This window comes from Pistacia vera, unplaced genomic scaffold, assembly GCF_008641045.1.
Source record: "Pistacia vera cultivar Batoury unplaced genomic scaffold, PisVer_v2 Contig320, whole genome shotgun sequence".
NCBI lineage: Eukaryota > Viridiplantae > Streptophyta > Magnoliopsida > Sapindales > Anacardiaceae > Pistacia > Pistacia vera.
In genome coordinates this window covers 2,675,212-2,687,960 of record NW_022196136.1, presented here as the reverse complement: position 1 = coordinate 2,687,960, position 12,749 = coordinate 2,675,212, and the positions used below count along the sequence as shown (strand labels likewise).

General features: G+C 37.2%; 3 protein-coding genes and 1 pseudogene across 3 annotated transcripts; 1 reads left to right on the top strand and 3 right to left on the bottom strand.

The window, feature by feature from the left end:
- Positions 1 to 171: 171 nt before the first annotated feature.
- On the bottom strand, positions 172 to 3,554 carry LOC116137008 (serine/threonine-protein kinase STY13-like). The gene is made up of 6 exons (XM_031422689.1): positions 2,982 to 3,554; positions 2,454 to 2,586; positions 2,134 to 2,329; positions 1,238 to 1,362; positions 987 to 1,145; positions 172 to 851 (listed from the first exon to the last, which is right to left on the bottom strand). Exons 1-6 carry the CDS (start codon positions 3,110 to 3,112, stop codon positions 537 to 539), a joined length of 1,059 nt encoding a protein of 352 aa, XP_031278549.1. The 5' UTR covers positions 3,113 to 3,554; the 3' UTR covers positions 172 to 536.
- A 1,021-nt stretch (positions 3,555 to 4,575) lies between these two features.
- On the bottom strand, positions 4,576 to 5,513 carry LOC116137134 (annotated as a pseudogene).
- A 126-nt stretch (positions 5,514 to 5,639) lies between these two features.
- On the top strand, positions 5,640 to 8,033 carry LOC116137111 (pentatricopeptide repeat-containing protein At1g08070, chloroplastic-like). The gene has a single exon (XM_031422801.1). It carries the CDS (start codon positions 5,720 to 5,722, stop codon positions 7,817 to 7,819), a length of 2,100 nt encoding a protein of 699 aa, XP_031278661.1. The 5' UTR covers positions 5,640 to 5,719; the 3' UTR covers positions 7,820 to 8,033.
- Positions 8,034 to 8,303: 270 nt separating this feature from the next.
- Positions 8,304 to 11,856, bottom strand: LOC116137030 (serine/threonine-protein kinase STY13-like). The gene is made up of 6 exons (XM_031422714.1): positions 11,118 to 11,856; positions 10,590 to 10,722; positions 10,270 to 10,465; positions 9,374 to 9,498; positions 9,123 to 9,281; positions 8,304 to 8,987 (listed from the first exon to the last, which is right to left on the bottom strand). Exons 1-6 carry the CDS (start codon positions 11,246 to 11,248, stop codon positions 8,673 to 8,675), a joined length of 1,059 nt encoding a protein of 352 aa, XP_031278574.1. The 5' UTR covers positions 11,249 to 11,856; the 3' UTR covers positions 8,304 to 8,672.
- Positions 11,857 to 12,749: the final 893 nt, after the last annotated feature.

The following is a 12,749-nucleotide window of genomic DNA, read 5'->3' as shown; positions in this document are numbered from 1 at the left end:
CCATAATTTTCAATCAATCTCTCAACTTTTTCACCATAATGAATTTCCAATGTCCAGGAAGTGTACAGTGATTTAGATCATTAAGATCAAGCATGAACCAGGAATAAATGAGGCAATGTGTTATTACATACTTCTTACAAAGGGTTGCAGCTGGAAAAACCCCGTATCAAGTTACTTCCAGTTCTCCCTCTCATTTTCTTACCATGAATTTGGGTTGAATTTCCATCATTTTGCAAGTTACAATCAAACGTCATAACTAAACCAATCTCAAGCTTCTAATTCACGATAATAAGCTATATGAGTCAAAACTATGATCCTATTAAGTTAAAAAATTTAGCAACGACAGTATCAAGCCGACATAATGCAGCATTTTCATCTTGGCTTCAACTAAAATGTAAGATATTAATTTGAACTTTTGAGATGTTATCAAAATGTACCCAGTGGACTACAGCCCTAGTGTTTCCTGCGCTCCCTGCAGGTATTCTTTTACCCCCAGGATGAACAATAGTTCCTCATAACTATTTATCACTACAGGGTTAATAGCACTGGTTGAAGCAGAAAAAGAAACTTTTCGGCTTGTTTTCCATATTAGCTTTAGGAGTTTCTCCAGTGTCATCACGTACTGCCATCAATGAGCTTGTACCGGGAGATTCTGGTGGCAATATTGTGTTCTCAGCGGTGAAAATTCGAGGGGGAATCGCAGGCTCAGGTGGAGCAATTGTAGAAAGATAATTCAGAAGCATGTGGATTATTTGACTGAAATTAGGCCGAGCATTCGGGTCCTCCTTCCAGCATGAAGTTAGAATGATAGCCAATTCCTCGGGGAGGTTCTCTGCACTAGGCCTCACATTCTGAACCAGCAAAAACCCTCTCATATTAACACTTGCATTAGCAGAACCATGAAGGCATCCGAGAGTAACAAATGTATGAAAATATTTTATATAAGAACTACTTGAATACTGCATGAACAGAGAACAGATTATTACTTTGAAAGCGGCTGCATATGCTGCCTGGAGATTTGACATGCCTTCAAATGGCAGTTTGTTGTGCAAAAGTTCCCACAACACAATTGCAAAGCTATAGGCATCCACCTTATGGTTGTAATGCTTTTTTTCTCCCTGCCTTAACGTCACGGTACTGTATAACTGCCACCAAACAGAAGACAAATTGAGCATTACTTGTGATATAGTTGAAAGAAGAAGAAAGAGATAAGTTCTTGTTAGAAAAGAAAGAAAACCTCGGGGGCCATCCAGCGGTATGTCCCAGTTTCAGCAGTCATCATCTCAGTTAATGACTCTTCTCTTGCTAAGCCAAAATCTGCTAGTTTAACTGTTTTGTGGTCTGCTGTCAACAGTAAGTTTTCTGCATAAAATTTAAATATGAGTTCAAAACAAAACAAAAAACATTTCACTAAAAAAATATAAAACCACTGTAAAAAATAAAACAAAGAAAGGAACAAATTGAGCATTTTGCCCCTGTTTTAAACCTAGCTTTTTGTTTTTTATATTTTATTTTGTATTTTGGATAAAATAACAGAGAGCCTGGCTAAACTGTTCTAACCTAGTACTCTCTTTTAATTTTCAAGGAAAAGATGTATAATTTATTTCAAGCAATGATCTCAACAAACAGTTCATAAGTATTTTCCGAGTAACTCAACCAAATACTTGATGAAGTAGTACTGTGTTTGGCATGAATGAAGGAGAATTTATCACTGTTTCCAATTGAATGGATTCAATCAAAAGCTGAGATGTGATCTTTTAAATTTTGTTTGATAGATAACAAATCCAATTTCATGAAAGTTCAAGGTACCCACCAACTTTACTTCATCAGTGCTGATCATTAATTTCCATTGAACACATCATTAAAACCTTGCACCCAAAAGTCAACAGACTTGACCATACTTAATTAAGCCATATAATTAGATGATAACATGGTTAACTTGTAATAAGTAGTTGATTTTCTCGAACTCAAGGTCTTTAAAATGAGATATGTGGGAGAGTACAGTATTCTCACTTTTAAAGATCACCCTGGGGGACAGTGTGATGAGATAATGTGCCTTCCAATAATTTGAGACTTTCACTTACCTAGTCACACATTCAAAATTCAAAGACAAAGAGAAATAAGAGTGATTACCAGGTTTCAGATCACGATGTATGATTCCATGAGAATGCAAGCATTCCATTGCACGAGCAATATCAAGAGCAAAACCAATCGCAACACGCGCGTCTAAGCTCCTCGGCCTCATGTTCAGCAAGTATTTACGTAATGTCCCTCCCAATAACAGCTCAGTAACTATCACCATTACAGGCTCTTTACAGGCACCAATGAACTGTTGACAAACAAGAATTCAGCATTCAACATTGATCGCCTATCAATTGTATTTTTTACTGCAACTATAATTAACAAGAGATAAGAAGGATGACTATCCTAAGAGCCATGAAATCAAATCCAACCTTCACTAAATTTTTATGTTGGACTCTGGATAACATTGAAACCTCTCTTGCGAACCGCGCTTCTCGCTTAGCAATTTCCTCCGGAGTTTCTCCTTTATGGACAATTTTAACAGCGACAGTCTGGTTTTTATATCTGAAGGGAACACAACAAACTTAGTGAGATAACTGCAACACTACCCAGACACCAAGCTGTCAGTCTTAGTGTCCTCAGAAGTCAGATCTCTTGAAGCGCTTCAACCAGCTTCCATTGACAATAGTCAAACTTTAAATACAAATCTTTTCATTTTCAACAAAATGGAGGATTTTAGTTTTATAGATATGCAAAACCAATCAAAATTCCCAGAAAAGCCATCTCTGTGAATAAAAATCACGAAGACTACCAGTTGTAAAACACAAAAAGGGTACGGAGTTTCTGATTTTGTCCGAAACAGATCAAAACTTGCAAATTTAAACCCAGAAATAAGGTGGTAAAGTTGTCACTAGTGAAACCAAATAATGAAAGAAGAAAAACCATAATCTGAGACTTACTTTCCCTCGTACACTTTGGCATAAGCTCCCTCACCAATCCTTGGTCCAACAAAAAGATGTTTGGGATCAATTAGCCATTTTGCATCCAAATTGAACTCGTCAGCAGAGTAAAACCTACTCCCAGATTCCATACTTCTAAAACAAGAAACAATTTAACATCTACATATATGTATCTACACTAACAAAGAAAATGGAGTTGCCTTGAGGCATGTATGGTAAAAATCACACATGAGAGCAAAAAAAGAAAGCATTGAAAAGCTCATTCAGGCAGTGTATGGATAAGCTGACAAGAAAAACAGAAGTAAACATGACATGCTCTGTTGATAACCACATCTCAAGAATGAGAGGCAGAGATGTAAACTCATAGTTAGATGGGTAAAATGTCCAAGAGGAGGCAAAGGTAGGGAAGTCCACATGCAGTGTAAAGAGACAGAGTGACAAGAAAAACCAAAGAAAGCAAGAAAGAAAGCTCAAACCCCAAAAGAAATAAATAGAAAAATCATGGGGAAAAGAGAAGAATCCTCATAAAGGGGAGCACTGAAGAGAACCAATCAACAAAAGTATCAAGCGAGGAGGAAATAATATTTTAAAGAGAAAATGTAGAAGACATTAAGAAGGCAAAAAAAAAAAAAAAAAAGAGAAGATGGGTAGTAGATGGATTATAGAGTTATAAATAATGTTGAAGAGCACAGAGGTTGAGTGTCGATGTATAGACAGAATCATGGAAGGGATTGAGTTGAGTTAGAGAGAAGGAAAAAAGAAGAGATATTTATGAATAATGTAATAAAGACAGTGGGAGCCATAAACTAATGAAAAGCACACTATGCATATTAGTTTAGCCCTCTGATATGAGAAATAATATATTTTTAGTAGACGACATAGACAAATGAGCTGCACAATCTCAAGTCTGAGCTGCGTTGATACATTTTTAGATGCTCAATCCGTAAATAATAAGCAGTAATTTTTGTAGACATTAAATAGATTATCAATGCAGCAATAGTACTGTCTCTCAGTATGTTTTCATTTTCATGTTGGTCATTAGATCTGTTCCATGAATAAAATCAATCTCCTCTTTGAATTTCCCCATCATCCTTGTCAAAGTAAGGACCATAATTTTCAATCAATCTTAACTTTTTCACCTAATGAATTTCCAATGTCCAGGAAGTGTACAGTGATTTAGTCATTAAGATCAAGCATGAACCAGGAATAAATGAGGCAATGTGTTATTACAACTTCTTACAAAGGGTTGCAGCTGGAAAAACCCCGATCAAGTTACTTCCAGTTCCCCTCTCATTTTCTTACCATGAATTTGGGTTGAATTTCCATCATTTTGCAAGTTACAATCAAACGTCATAACTAAACCAATCTCAAGCTTCTAATTCACGATAATAAGCTATATGAGTCAAAACTATGATCTATTAAGTTAAAAAATTTAGCAACGACAGTATCAAGTAGACATAATGCAGCATTTTCATCTTGGCTTCAACTAAAATGTAAGATATTAATTTGAACTTTTGAGATGTTATCAAAATGTACCCAGTGGACTACAGCCTAGTGTTTCCTGCGCTCCCTGCAGGTATTCTTTACCCCAGGATGAACAATAGTTCCTCATAACTATTTATCACTACAGGGTTAATAGCACTGGTTGAAGCAGAAAAAGAAACTTTTCGGCTTGTTTTCCATATTAGCTTTAGGAGTTTCTCCAGTGTCATCACGTACTGCCATCAATGAGCTTGTACCGGGAGATTCTGGTGGCAATATTGTGTTCTCAGCGGTGAAAATTCGAGGGGGAATCGCAGGCTCAGGTGGAGCAATTGTAGAAAGATAATTAAGAAGCATGTGGATTATTTGACATGAAATTAGGCCGAGCATTGGGTCCTCCTTCCAGCATGAAGGTAGAATGATAGCCAATTCCTGGGAGGTCTCTGCACTAGGCCTCACATTCTGAACCAGCAAAAACCCTCTCATATTAACACTTGCATTAGCAGAAACATGAAGACACCGAGAGTAACTAATGTATGAAAATATTTTTATAAGAACTACTTGAATACTGCATGAACGAGAAACAGATTATTACTTTGAAAGCGGCTGCATATGCTGCCTGGAGATTTGACATGCCTTCAAATGGCAGTTGTTGTGCAAAAGTTCCCACAAACAATTGCAAAGGTATAGGCATCCACCTTATGGTTGTAATGCTTTTTTTCTCCCTGCTTAACGTCACGGGACTGTATAACTGCCACCAAACAGAAGCAATTAGCAGACTTATTGTGATATAGTTAAAGAAGAAGAAGAAGAGATAAGTTCTTGTTAGAAAAAAGAAAACCTCGGGGGCCATCCAGCGGTATGTCCCAGTTTCAGCAGTCATCATCTCTGTTAATGACTCTTCTCTTGGAAGATCTCCAAATAAAAAATGAACACTTTCTCCCGCCTTCTTTTTAGAGGATTCCTAGAATACTTAATAATTAATTAGTTTAAGGAATGAAGATATAACAAAAACGCGTGTATGTTTCGAAACGAGTGGATAAAAATCATGATAAGAAGTAAAAAATCATGCTTTTTATCTTAGAAAAAATCCTGTGCTTACTGAATAATTCAGTGGAAAACGCCTTAAATCTGAAGACACTCCCTTTTGCCTTTAGAATCGTTTTGTATATCAAGTGCAAAGCCTTCTTATAAACATTTCCCTTTGCACCTTACATACTCTGCTTCCTCACATTTCAGAAACTAACCCAAACAAAATGGCCTTTACACTTCATTACTTTCCCGCCAAAACAATAACAGCCATAACTACCATCACCCAGTTCCCTGAAAACCCTAAAACCCTTATCCTAAAACAATGCAAAACTACCAAAGACTTAAAACAAATCCACGCCCACTTAATAAAAACCCGTCTCCTTTTCAACCCCACCACCACCGAGAACCTTCTGGAATCTGCCGCCATACTCACTCCCGCCAGCTCCATGGACTATGCACTGTCCATTTTCCACAAAATTAAAGAACCTGATTCATCAGCTTATAACATCATGATCAGGGCCTTCACACTGAAGCAGTACCCTCAAGAAGCCGTGAATTTGTTCAAAAACATGTATGAAAACTCGGTACAACCTGATCACTTCACTTTCTCTGGTACATTAAAAGCTTGCTCCAGGTTAAGAGCATTGAAAGAAGGTGAAGAGATTCACGCCCAGATTGTGAAATCTGGGTTTGAGTTCAATGAATTAGTTTGTAATACTTTGATACATATGTATGCTAATTGTGGAAAAATAAAGTTTGCGCGTAAGGTGTTTGATGGAATGTCTCCTAAGGATGTTTTTACATGGAATTCAATGTTGTCGGGGTATGTTAAGAGTGAGTATTGGATGGAGACTGTAAATTTATTTAACGAAATGCGTGATTTGGGTGTTCGGTTTCATGAGGTTACATTGATTAGTGTTTTGACGGCTTGTGGAAGACTAGGTGATATCGAATTAGGAGAGTGGATTAGTGAGTATATAGAATTAAATGGGCTTAAAGGGAGTGTTAATTTAGTGACATCAGTTGTTGATATGTACGCAAAATGTGGTTATGTTGCCAAAGCCAGGAGATTGTTTGATCAGATGGATAGGAGAGATGTTGTTGCATGGAGTGCCATGATTTCCGGATATAGCCAAGCAAGGCAATGCAAGGAGGCACTTGATGTTTTTCATGATATGCAAATTGCAAATGTGGAGCCTAACGAGGTTACTATGGTCAGTGTACTTTCTTGCTGTGCTGTTCTTGGAGCTGTAGAAACTGGTAAATGGGTTCACCTTTATGTAAAGAAGAAAAAAATGGAGCTTACTGTTACCCTTGGAACTGCGCTAATTGATTTTTATGCAAAGAGTGGGCTTATAGAGGACGCGATTGAAATGTTTAAGCAGATGCCTGTGGAGAACGTCTTCACCTGGACTGTGCTAATTCAAGGCCTTGCTAATAATGGACAAGGAATAAGGGCTCTTGAGTTTTACCATTTGATGCGAGAAAAGAATATTGAGCCAAATGATGTGACTTTCATTGCCGTTCTTTCTGCTTGTTGTCATGTGGGAATGGTTGATGAGGGTCGGGGATTTTTTGTCAGTATGAGCAGAGACTTGGGTATTGAACCAAGGATGGAACACTATGGTTGCATGGTAGACATTCTTGGTCGAGCTGGGATGATTGAAGAGGCATATCAGTTCATAAAGAACATGCCCATCCAACCCAATGCTGTCATATGGAGAACATTGTTGGCTTCATGCAGAGTTCATAAAAATGTTGAAGTTGGAGAGCAATCATTGAAGAAACTAGTTCTATTGGAACCCATGCATAGTGGAGATTACATACTTCTATCCAATATTTATGCATCAGTGGGTAGATGGGAGGACGCGATGAGGGTAAGGAATGAGATGAGAGAGAAGGGAATAAAGAAGACACCTGGTTGTAGCTTGATTGAATTGGACGGAGAGATTTATGAATTCTTTGCTGAAGATAATGTGTGTTCACATTCTAAGGAGATATATAAAGCAGCTGAAAACATGATCAAAAAGATAAAATCAGCTGGCTACATACCCAACAAGGCAGATGCAAGACTAGATGCTGAAGAAGACGACAAGGAAGCTGCAGTAGCTCACCATAGTGAGAAATTGGCTATTGCCTTCGGTCTTATCAAAACTCCTCCGGGAACTACAATCAGAATTTCGAAGAATCTTCGAGTGTGTACAGATTGCCACAATGCAACAAAGATAATATCAAAGGTATTTAATAGAGAAATTATAGTTAGGGATCGGAATCGATTTCATCATTTTAAAGAGGGATTTTGTTCCTGCAATGACTACTGGTAAATGCACATTCTAGTTATGTCAGTAAACCATGCATATTTAGTTTAGCCCTCTGATATGAGAATAATATATTTTTAGTAGACGACATAGACAAAGTGAGCTGCACAATCTCAAGTCTGAGCATGTGTTGATACATTTTCAGATGCTCAATTCCGTAAATAATAAGCAGTATATTTTTGTAGACATTAAAAAGATTATCAATGCAGCAATAGTACTGTCTCTCAGTATGTTTTCATTTTCATGTTGGTCATTAGATCTGTTCCATGAATAAAATCAATCTCCTCTTTTGAATTTCCCAATCATCCTTGTCAAAGTAAGGACCATAATTTTCAATCAATCTCTCAACTTTTTCACCATAATGAATTTCCAATGTCCAGGAAGTGTACAGTGATTTAGATCATTAAGATCAAGCATGAACCAGGAATAAATGAGGCAATGTGTTATTACATACTTCTTACAAAGGGTTGCAGCTGGAAAAACCCCGTATCAAGTTACTTCCAGTTCTCCCTCTCATTTTCTTACCATGAATTTGGGTTGAATTTCCATCATTTTGCAAGTTACAATCAAACGTCATAACTAAACCAATCTCAAGCTTCTAATTCACGATAATAAGCTATATGAGTCAAAACTATGATCCTATTAAGTTAAAAAATTTAGCAACGACAGTATCAAGCCGACATAATGCAGCATTTTCATCTTGGCTTCAACTAAAATGTAAGATATTAATTTGAACTTTTGAGATGTTATCAAAATGTACCCAGTGGACTACAGCCCTAGTGTTTCCTGCGCTCCCTGCAGGTATTCTTTTACCCCCAGGATGAACAATAGTTCCTCATAACTATTTATCACTACAGGGTTAATAGCACTGGTTGAAGCAGAAAAAGAAACTTTTCGGCTTGTTTTCCATATTAGCTTTAGGAGTTTCTCCAGTGTCATCACGTACTGCCATCAATGAGCTTGTACCGGGAGATTCTGGTGGCAATATTGTGTTCTCAGCGGTGAAAATTCGAGGGGGAATCGCAGGCTCAGGTGGAGCAATTGTAGAAAGATAATTCAGAAGCATGTGGATTATTTGACTGAAATTAGGCCGAGCATTCGGGTCCTCCTTCCAGCATGAAGTTAGAATGATAGCCAATTCCTCGGGGAGGTTCTCTGCACTAGGCCTCACATTCTGAACCAGCAAAAACCCTCTCATATTAACACTTGCATTAGCAGAACCATGAAGGCATCCGAGAGTAACAAATGTATGAAAATATTTTATATAAGAACTACTTGAATACTGCATGAACAGAGAACAGATTATTACTTTGAAAGCGGCTGCATATGCTGCCTGGAGATTTGACATGCCTTCAAATGGCAGTTTGTTGTGCAAAAGTTCCCACAACACAATTGCAAAGCTATAGGCATCCACCTTATGGTTGTAATGCTTTTTTTCTCCCTGCCTTAACGTCACGGTACTGTATAACTGCCACCAAACAGAAGTCAAATTGAGCATTACTTGTGATATAGTTGAAAGAAGAAGAAAGAGATAAGTTCTTGTTAGAAAAGAAAGAAAACCTCGGGGGCCATCCAGCGGTATGTCCCAGTTTCAGCAGTCATCATCTCTGTTAATGACTCTTCTCTTGCTAAGCCAAAATCTGCCAGTTTAACTGTTTTGTGGTCTGCTGTCAACAGTAAGTTTTCTGCATAAAATTTAAATATGAGTTCAAAACAAAACAAAAAACATTTCACTAAAAAAATATAAAACCACTGTAAAAAATAAAACAAAGAAAGGAACAAATTGAGCATTTTGCCCCTGTTTTAAACCTAGCTTTTTGTTTTTTATATTTTATTTTGTATTTTGGATAAAATAACAGAGAGCCTGGCTAAACTGTTCTAACCTAGTACTCTCTTTTAATTTTCAAGGAAAAGATGTATAATTTATTTCAAGCAATGATCTCAACAAACAGTTCATAAGTATTTTCCGAGTAACTCAACCAAATACTTGATGAAGTAGTACTGTGTTTGGCATGAATGAAGGAGAATTTATCACTGTTTCCAATTGAATGGATTCAATCAAAAGCTGAGATGTGATCTTTTAAATTTTGTTTGATAGATAACAAATCCAATTTCATGAAAGTTCAAGGTACCCACCAACTTTACTTCATCAGTGCTGATCATTAATTTCCATTGAACACATCATTAAAACCTTGCACCCAAAAGTCAACAGACTTGACCATACTTAATTAAGCCATATAATTAGATGATAACATGGTTAACTTGTAATAAGTAGTTGATTTTCTCGAACTCAAGGTCTTTAAAATGAGATATGTGGGAGAGTACAGTATTCTCACTTTTAAAGATCACCCTGGGGGACAGTGTGATGAGATAATGTGCCTTCCAATAATTTGAGACTTTCACTTACCTAGTCACACATTCAAAATTCAAAGACAAAGAGAAATAAGAGTGATTACCAGGTTTCAGATCACGATGTATGATTCCATGAGAATGCAAGCATTCCATTGCACGAGCAATATCAAGAGCAAAACCAATCGCAACACGCGCGTCTAAGCTCCTCGGCCTCATGTTCAGCAAGTATTTACGTAATGTCCCTCCCAATAACAGCTCAGTAACTATCACCATTACAGGCTCTTTACAGGCACCAATGAACTGTTGACAAACAAGAATTCAGCATTCAACATTGATCGCCTATCAATTGTATTTTTTACTGCAACTATAATTAACAAGAGATAAGAAGGATGACTATCCTAAGAGCCATGAAATCAAATCCAACCTTCACTAAATTTTTATGTTGGACTCTGGATAACATTGAAACCTCTCTTGCGAACCGCGCTTCTCGCTTAGCAATTTCCTCCGGAGTTTCTCCTTTATGGACAATTTTAACAGCGACAGTCTGGTTTTTATATCTGAAGGGAACACAACAAACTTAGTGAGATAACTGCAACACTACCCAGACACCAAGCTGTCAGTCTTAGTGTCCTCAGAAGTCAGATCTCTTGAAGCGCTTCAACCAGCTTCCATTGACAATAGTCAAACTTTAAATACAAATCTTTTCATTTTCAACAAAATGGAGGATTTTAGTTTTATAGATATGCAAAACCAATCAAAATTCCCAGAAAAGCCATCTCTGTGAATAAAAATCACGAAGACTACCAGTTGTAAAACACAAAAAGGGTACGGAGTTTCTGATTTTGTCCGAAACAGATCAAAACTTGCAAATTTAAACCCAGAAATAAGGTGGTAAAGTTGTCACTAGTGAAACCAAATAATGAAAGAAGAAAAACCATAATCTGAGACTTACTTTCCCTCGTACACTTTGGCATAAGCTCCCTCACCAATCCTTGGTCCAACAAAAAGATGTTTGGGATCAATTAGCCATTTTGCATCCAAATTGAACTCGTCAGCAGAGTAAAACCTACTCCCAGATTCCATACTTCTAAAACAAGAAACAATTTAACATCTACATATATGTATCTACACTAACAAAGAAAATGGAGTTGCCTTGAGGCATGTATGGTAAAAATCACACATGAGAGCAAAAAAAGAAAGCATTGAAAAGCTCATTCAGGCAGTGTATGGATAAGCTGACAAGAAAAACAGAAGTAAACATGACATGCTCTGTTGATAACCACATCTCAAGAATGAGAGGCAGAGATGTAAACTCATAGTTAGATGGGTAAAATGTCCAAGAGGAGGCAAAGGTAGGGAAGTCCACATGCAGTGTAAAGAGACAGAGTGACAAGAAAAACCAAAGAAAGCAAGAAAGAAAGCTCAAACCCCAAAAGAAATAAATAGAAAAATCATGGGGAAAAGAGAAGAATCCTCATAAAGGGGAGCACTGAAGAGAACCAATCAACAAAAGTATCAAGTGAGGAGGAAATAATATTTTAAAGAGAAAATGTAGAAGACATTAAGAAGGCCCAAAAAAAAAAAAAAGAAGGTGGGTAGTAGATGGATTATAGAGTTATAAATAATGTTGAAGAGCACAGAGGTTGAGTGTCGATGTATAGACAGAATCATGGAAGGGATTGAGTTGAGTTAGAGAGAAGGAAAAAAGAAGAGATATTTATGAATAATGTAATAAAGACAGTGGGAGCCATAAACTAATGAAAAGCACATGGAAACTGATCTTGTCAAATATGTGGACAACCCATTCTCACTCAATTACAAAATTTACAGATTGCCTATTAACCTATCTCTCTCTCAGCTTCATCTCTTACATGACATATTTCATTGATGACCATCTTCACTCTACTAAAAACATACACATTTGAGAGAGGCAGTCCTTCCAGCCGTTCATTTTAACATTACTTGTAACATTGTGTTGATGCTTGATTTTTTACACCAACTATTTACACGTGTGAAGTGCTAGACGGACTTAGAAATCACACGTGCAATATGAGTGCAAAATGAGAGATAGAGCAGGTAATAATTTTTAAAGTGGTTTGGATGATCTAAGGCAAATCTTACATCCACTGTGGTTATATTAATGGTTGATAACAATCAGGTCTCATTCGACAAGTTGAATTATAATAGAGAAGATAAATGAATGTAAAGAGAGAGAGAGGAAGAGAGAGTATGCGTTTTAAGTGGTGGAAGAGCCAATCCTATAAAATAGAGGAGAGCCCTCTATTTATAGTTGTAGGATTCAAGCTGGTAATCATGATTCTGCGTGCAGATAGATGTAGTACAATTCCTAACCCCTTTTCCATTGGTTGTCTGTACGAGAGATATCTTTAAATCGCATATGGTTTCAACAGATAGGCAATTCTCAGCCACTCATAGGCTTGGCATTCACCTGTCTTATTGATGATAACTTCACCCCTCTCGTCCTTGCGGGACGTGACTACATCTAGACAACAGAAAACCTTTCCAAATTCTGATTGATTTCTGCTGATGCGTGCTTACGGCAGCACTGGTTCTTGGGCATAAG

Coding starts and splice junctions, on each gene's coding strand:
- LOC116137008 (XM_031422689.1), bottom strand. CDS start 3,112: ATGGAATCTGGGAGTAGGTTTTACTCTGCTGACGAGTTCAATTTGGAT. Junction 2,330..2,453: donor AACATAAAAATTTAGTGAAG/GTTGGATTTGAT, acceptor GTTTGTCAACAG/TTCATTGGTGCCTGTAAAGA. Junction 852..986: donor CATATGCAGCCGCTTTCAAA/GTAATAATCTGT, acceptor TTGCTGGTTCAG/AATGTGAGGCCTAGTGCAGA.
- LOC116137111 (XM_031422801.1), top strand. CDS start 5,720: ATGGCCTTTACACTTCATTACTTTCCCGCCAAAACAATAACAGCCATA.
- LOC116137030 (XM_031422714.1), bottom strand. CDS start 11,248: ATGGAATCTGGGAGTAGGTTTTACTCTGCTGACGAGTTCAATTTGGAT. Junction 9,499..10,269: donor ACATCGTGATCTGAAACCTG/GTAATCACTCTT, acceptor AATTTTATGCAG/AAAACTTACTGTTGACAGCA. Junction 8,988..9,122: donor CATATGCAGCCGCTTTCAAA/GTAATAATCTGT, acceptor TTGCTGGTTCAG/AATGTGAGGCCTAGTGCAGA.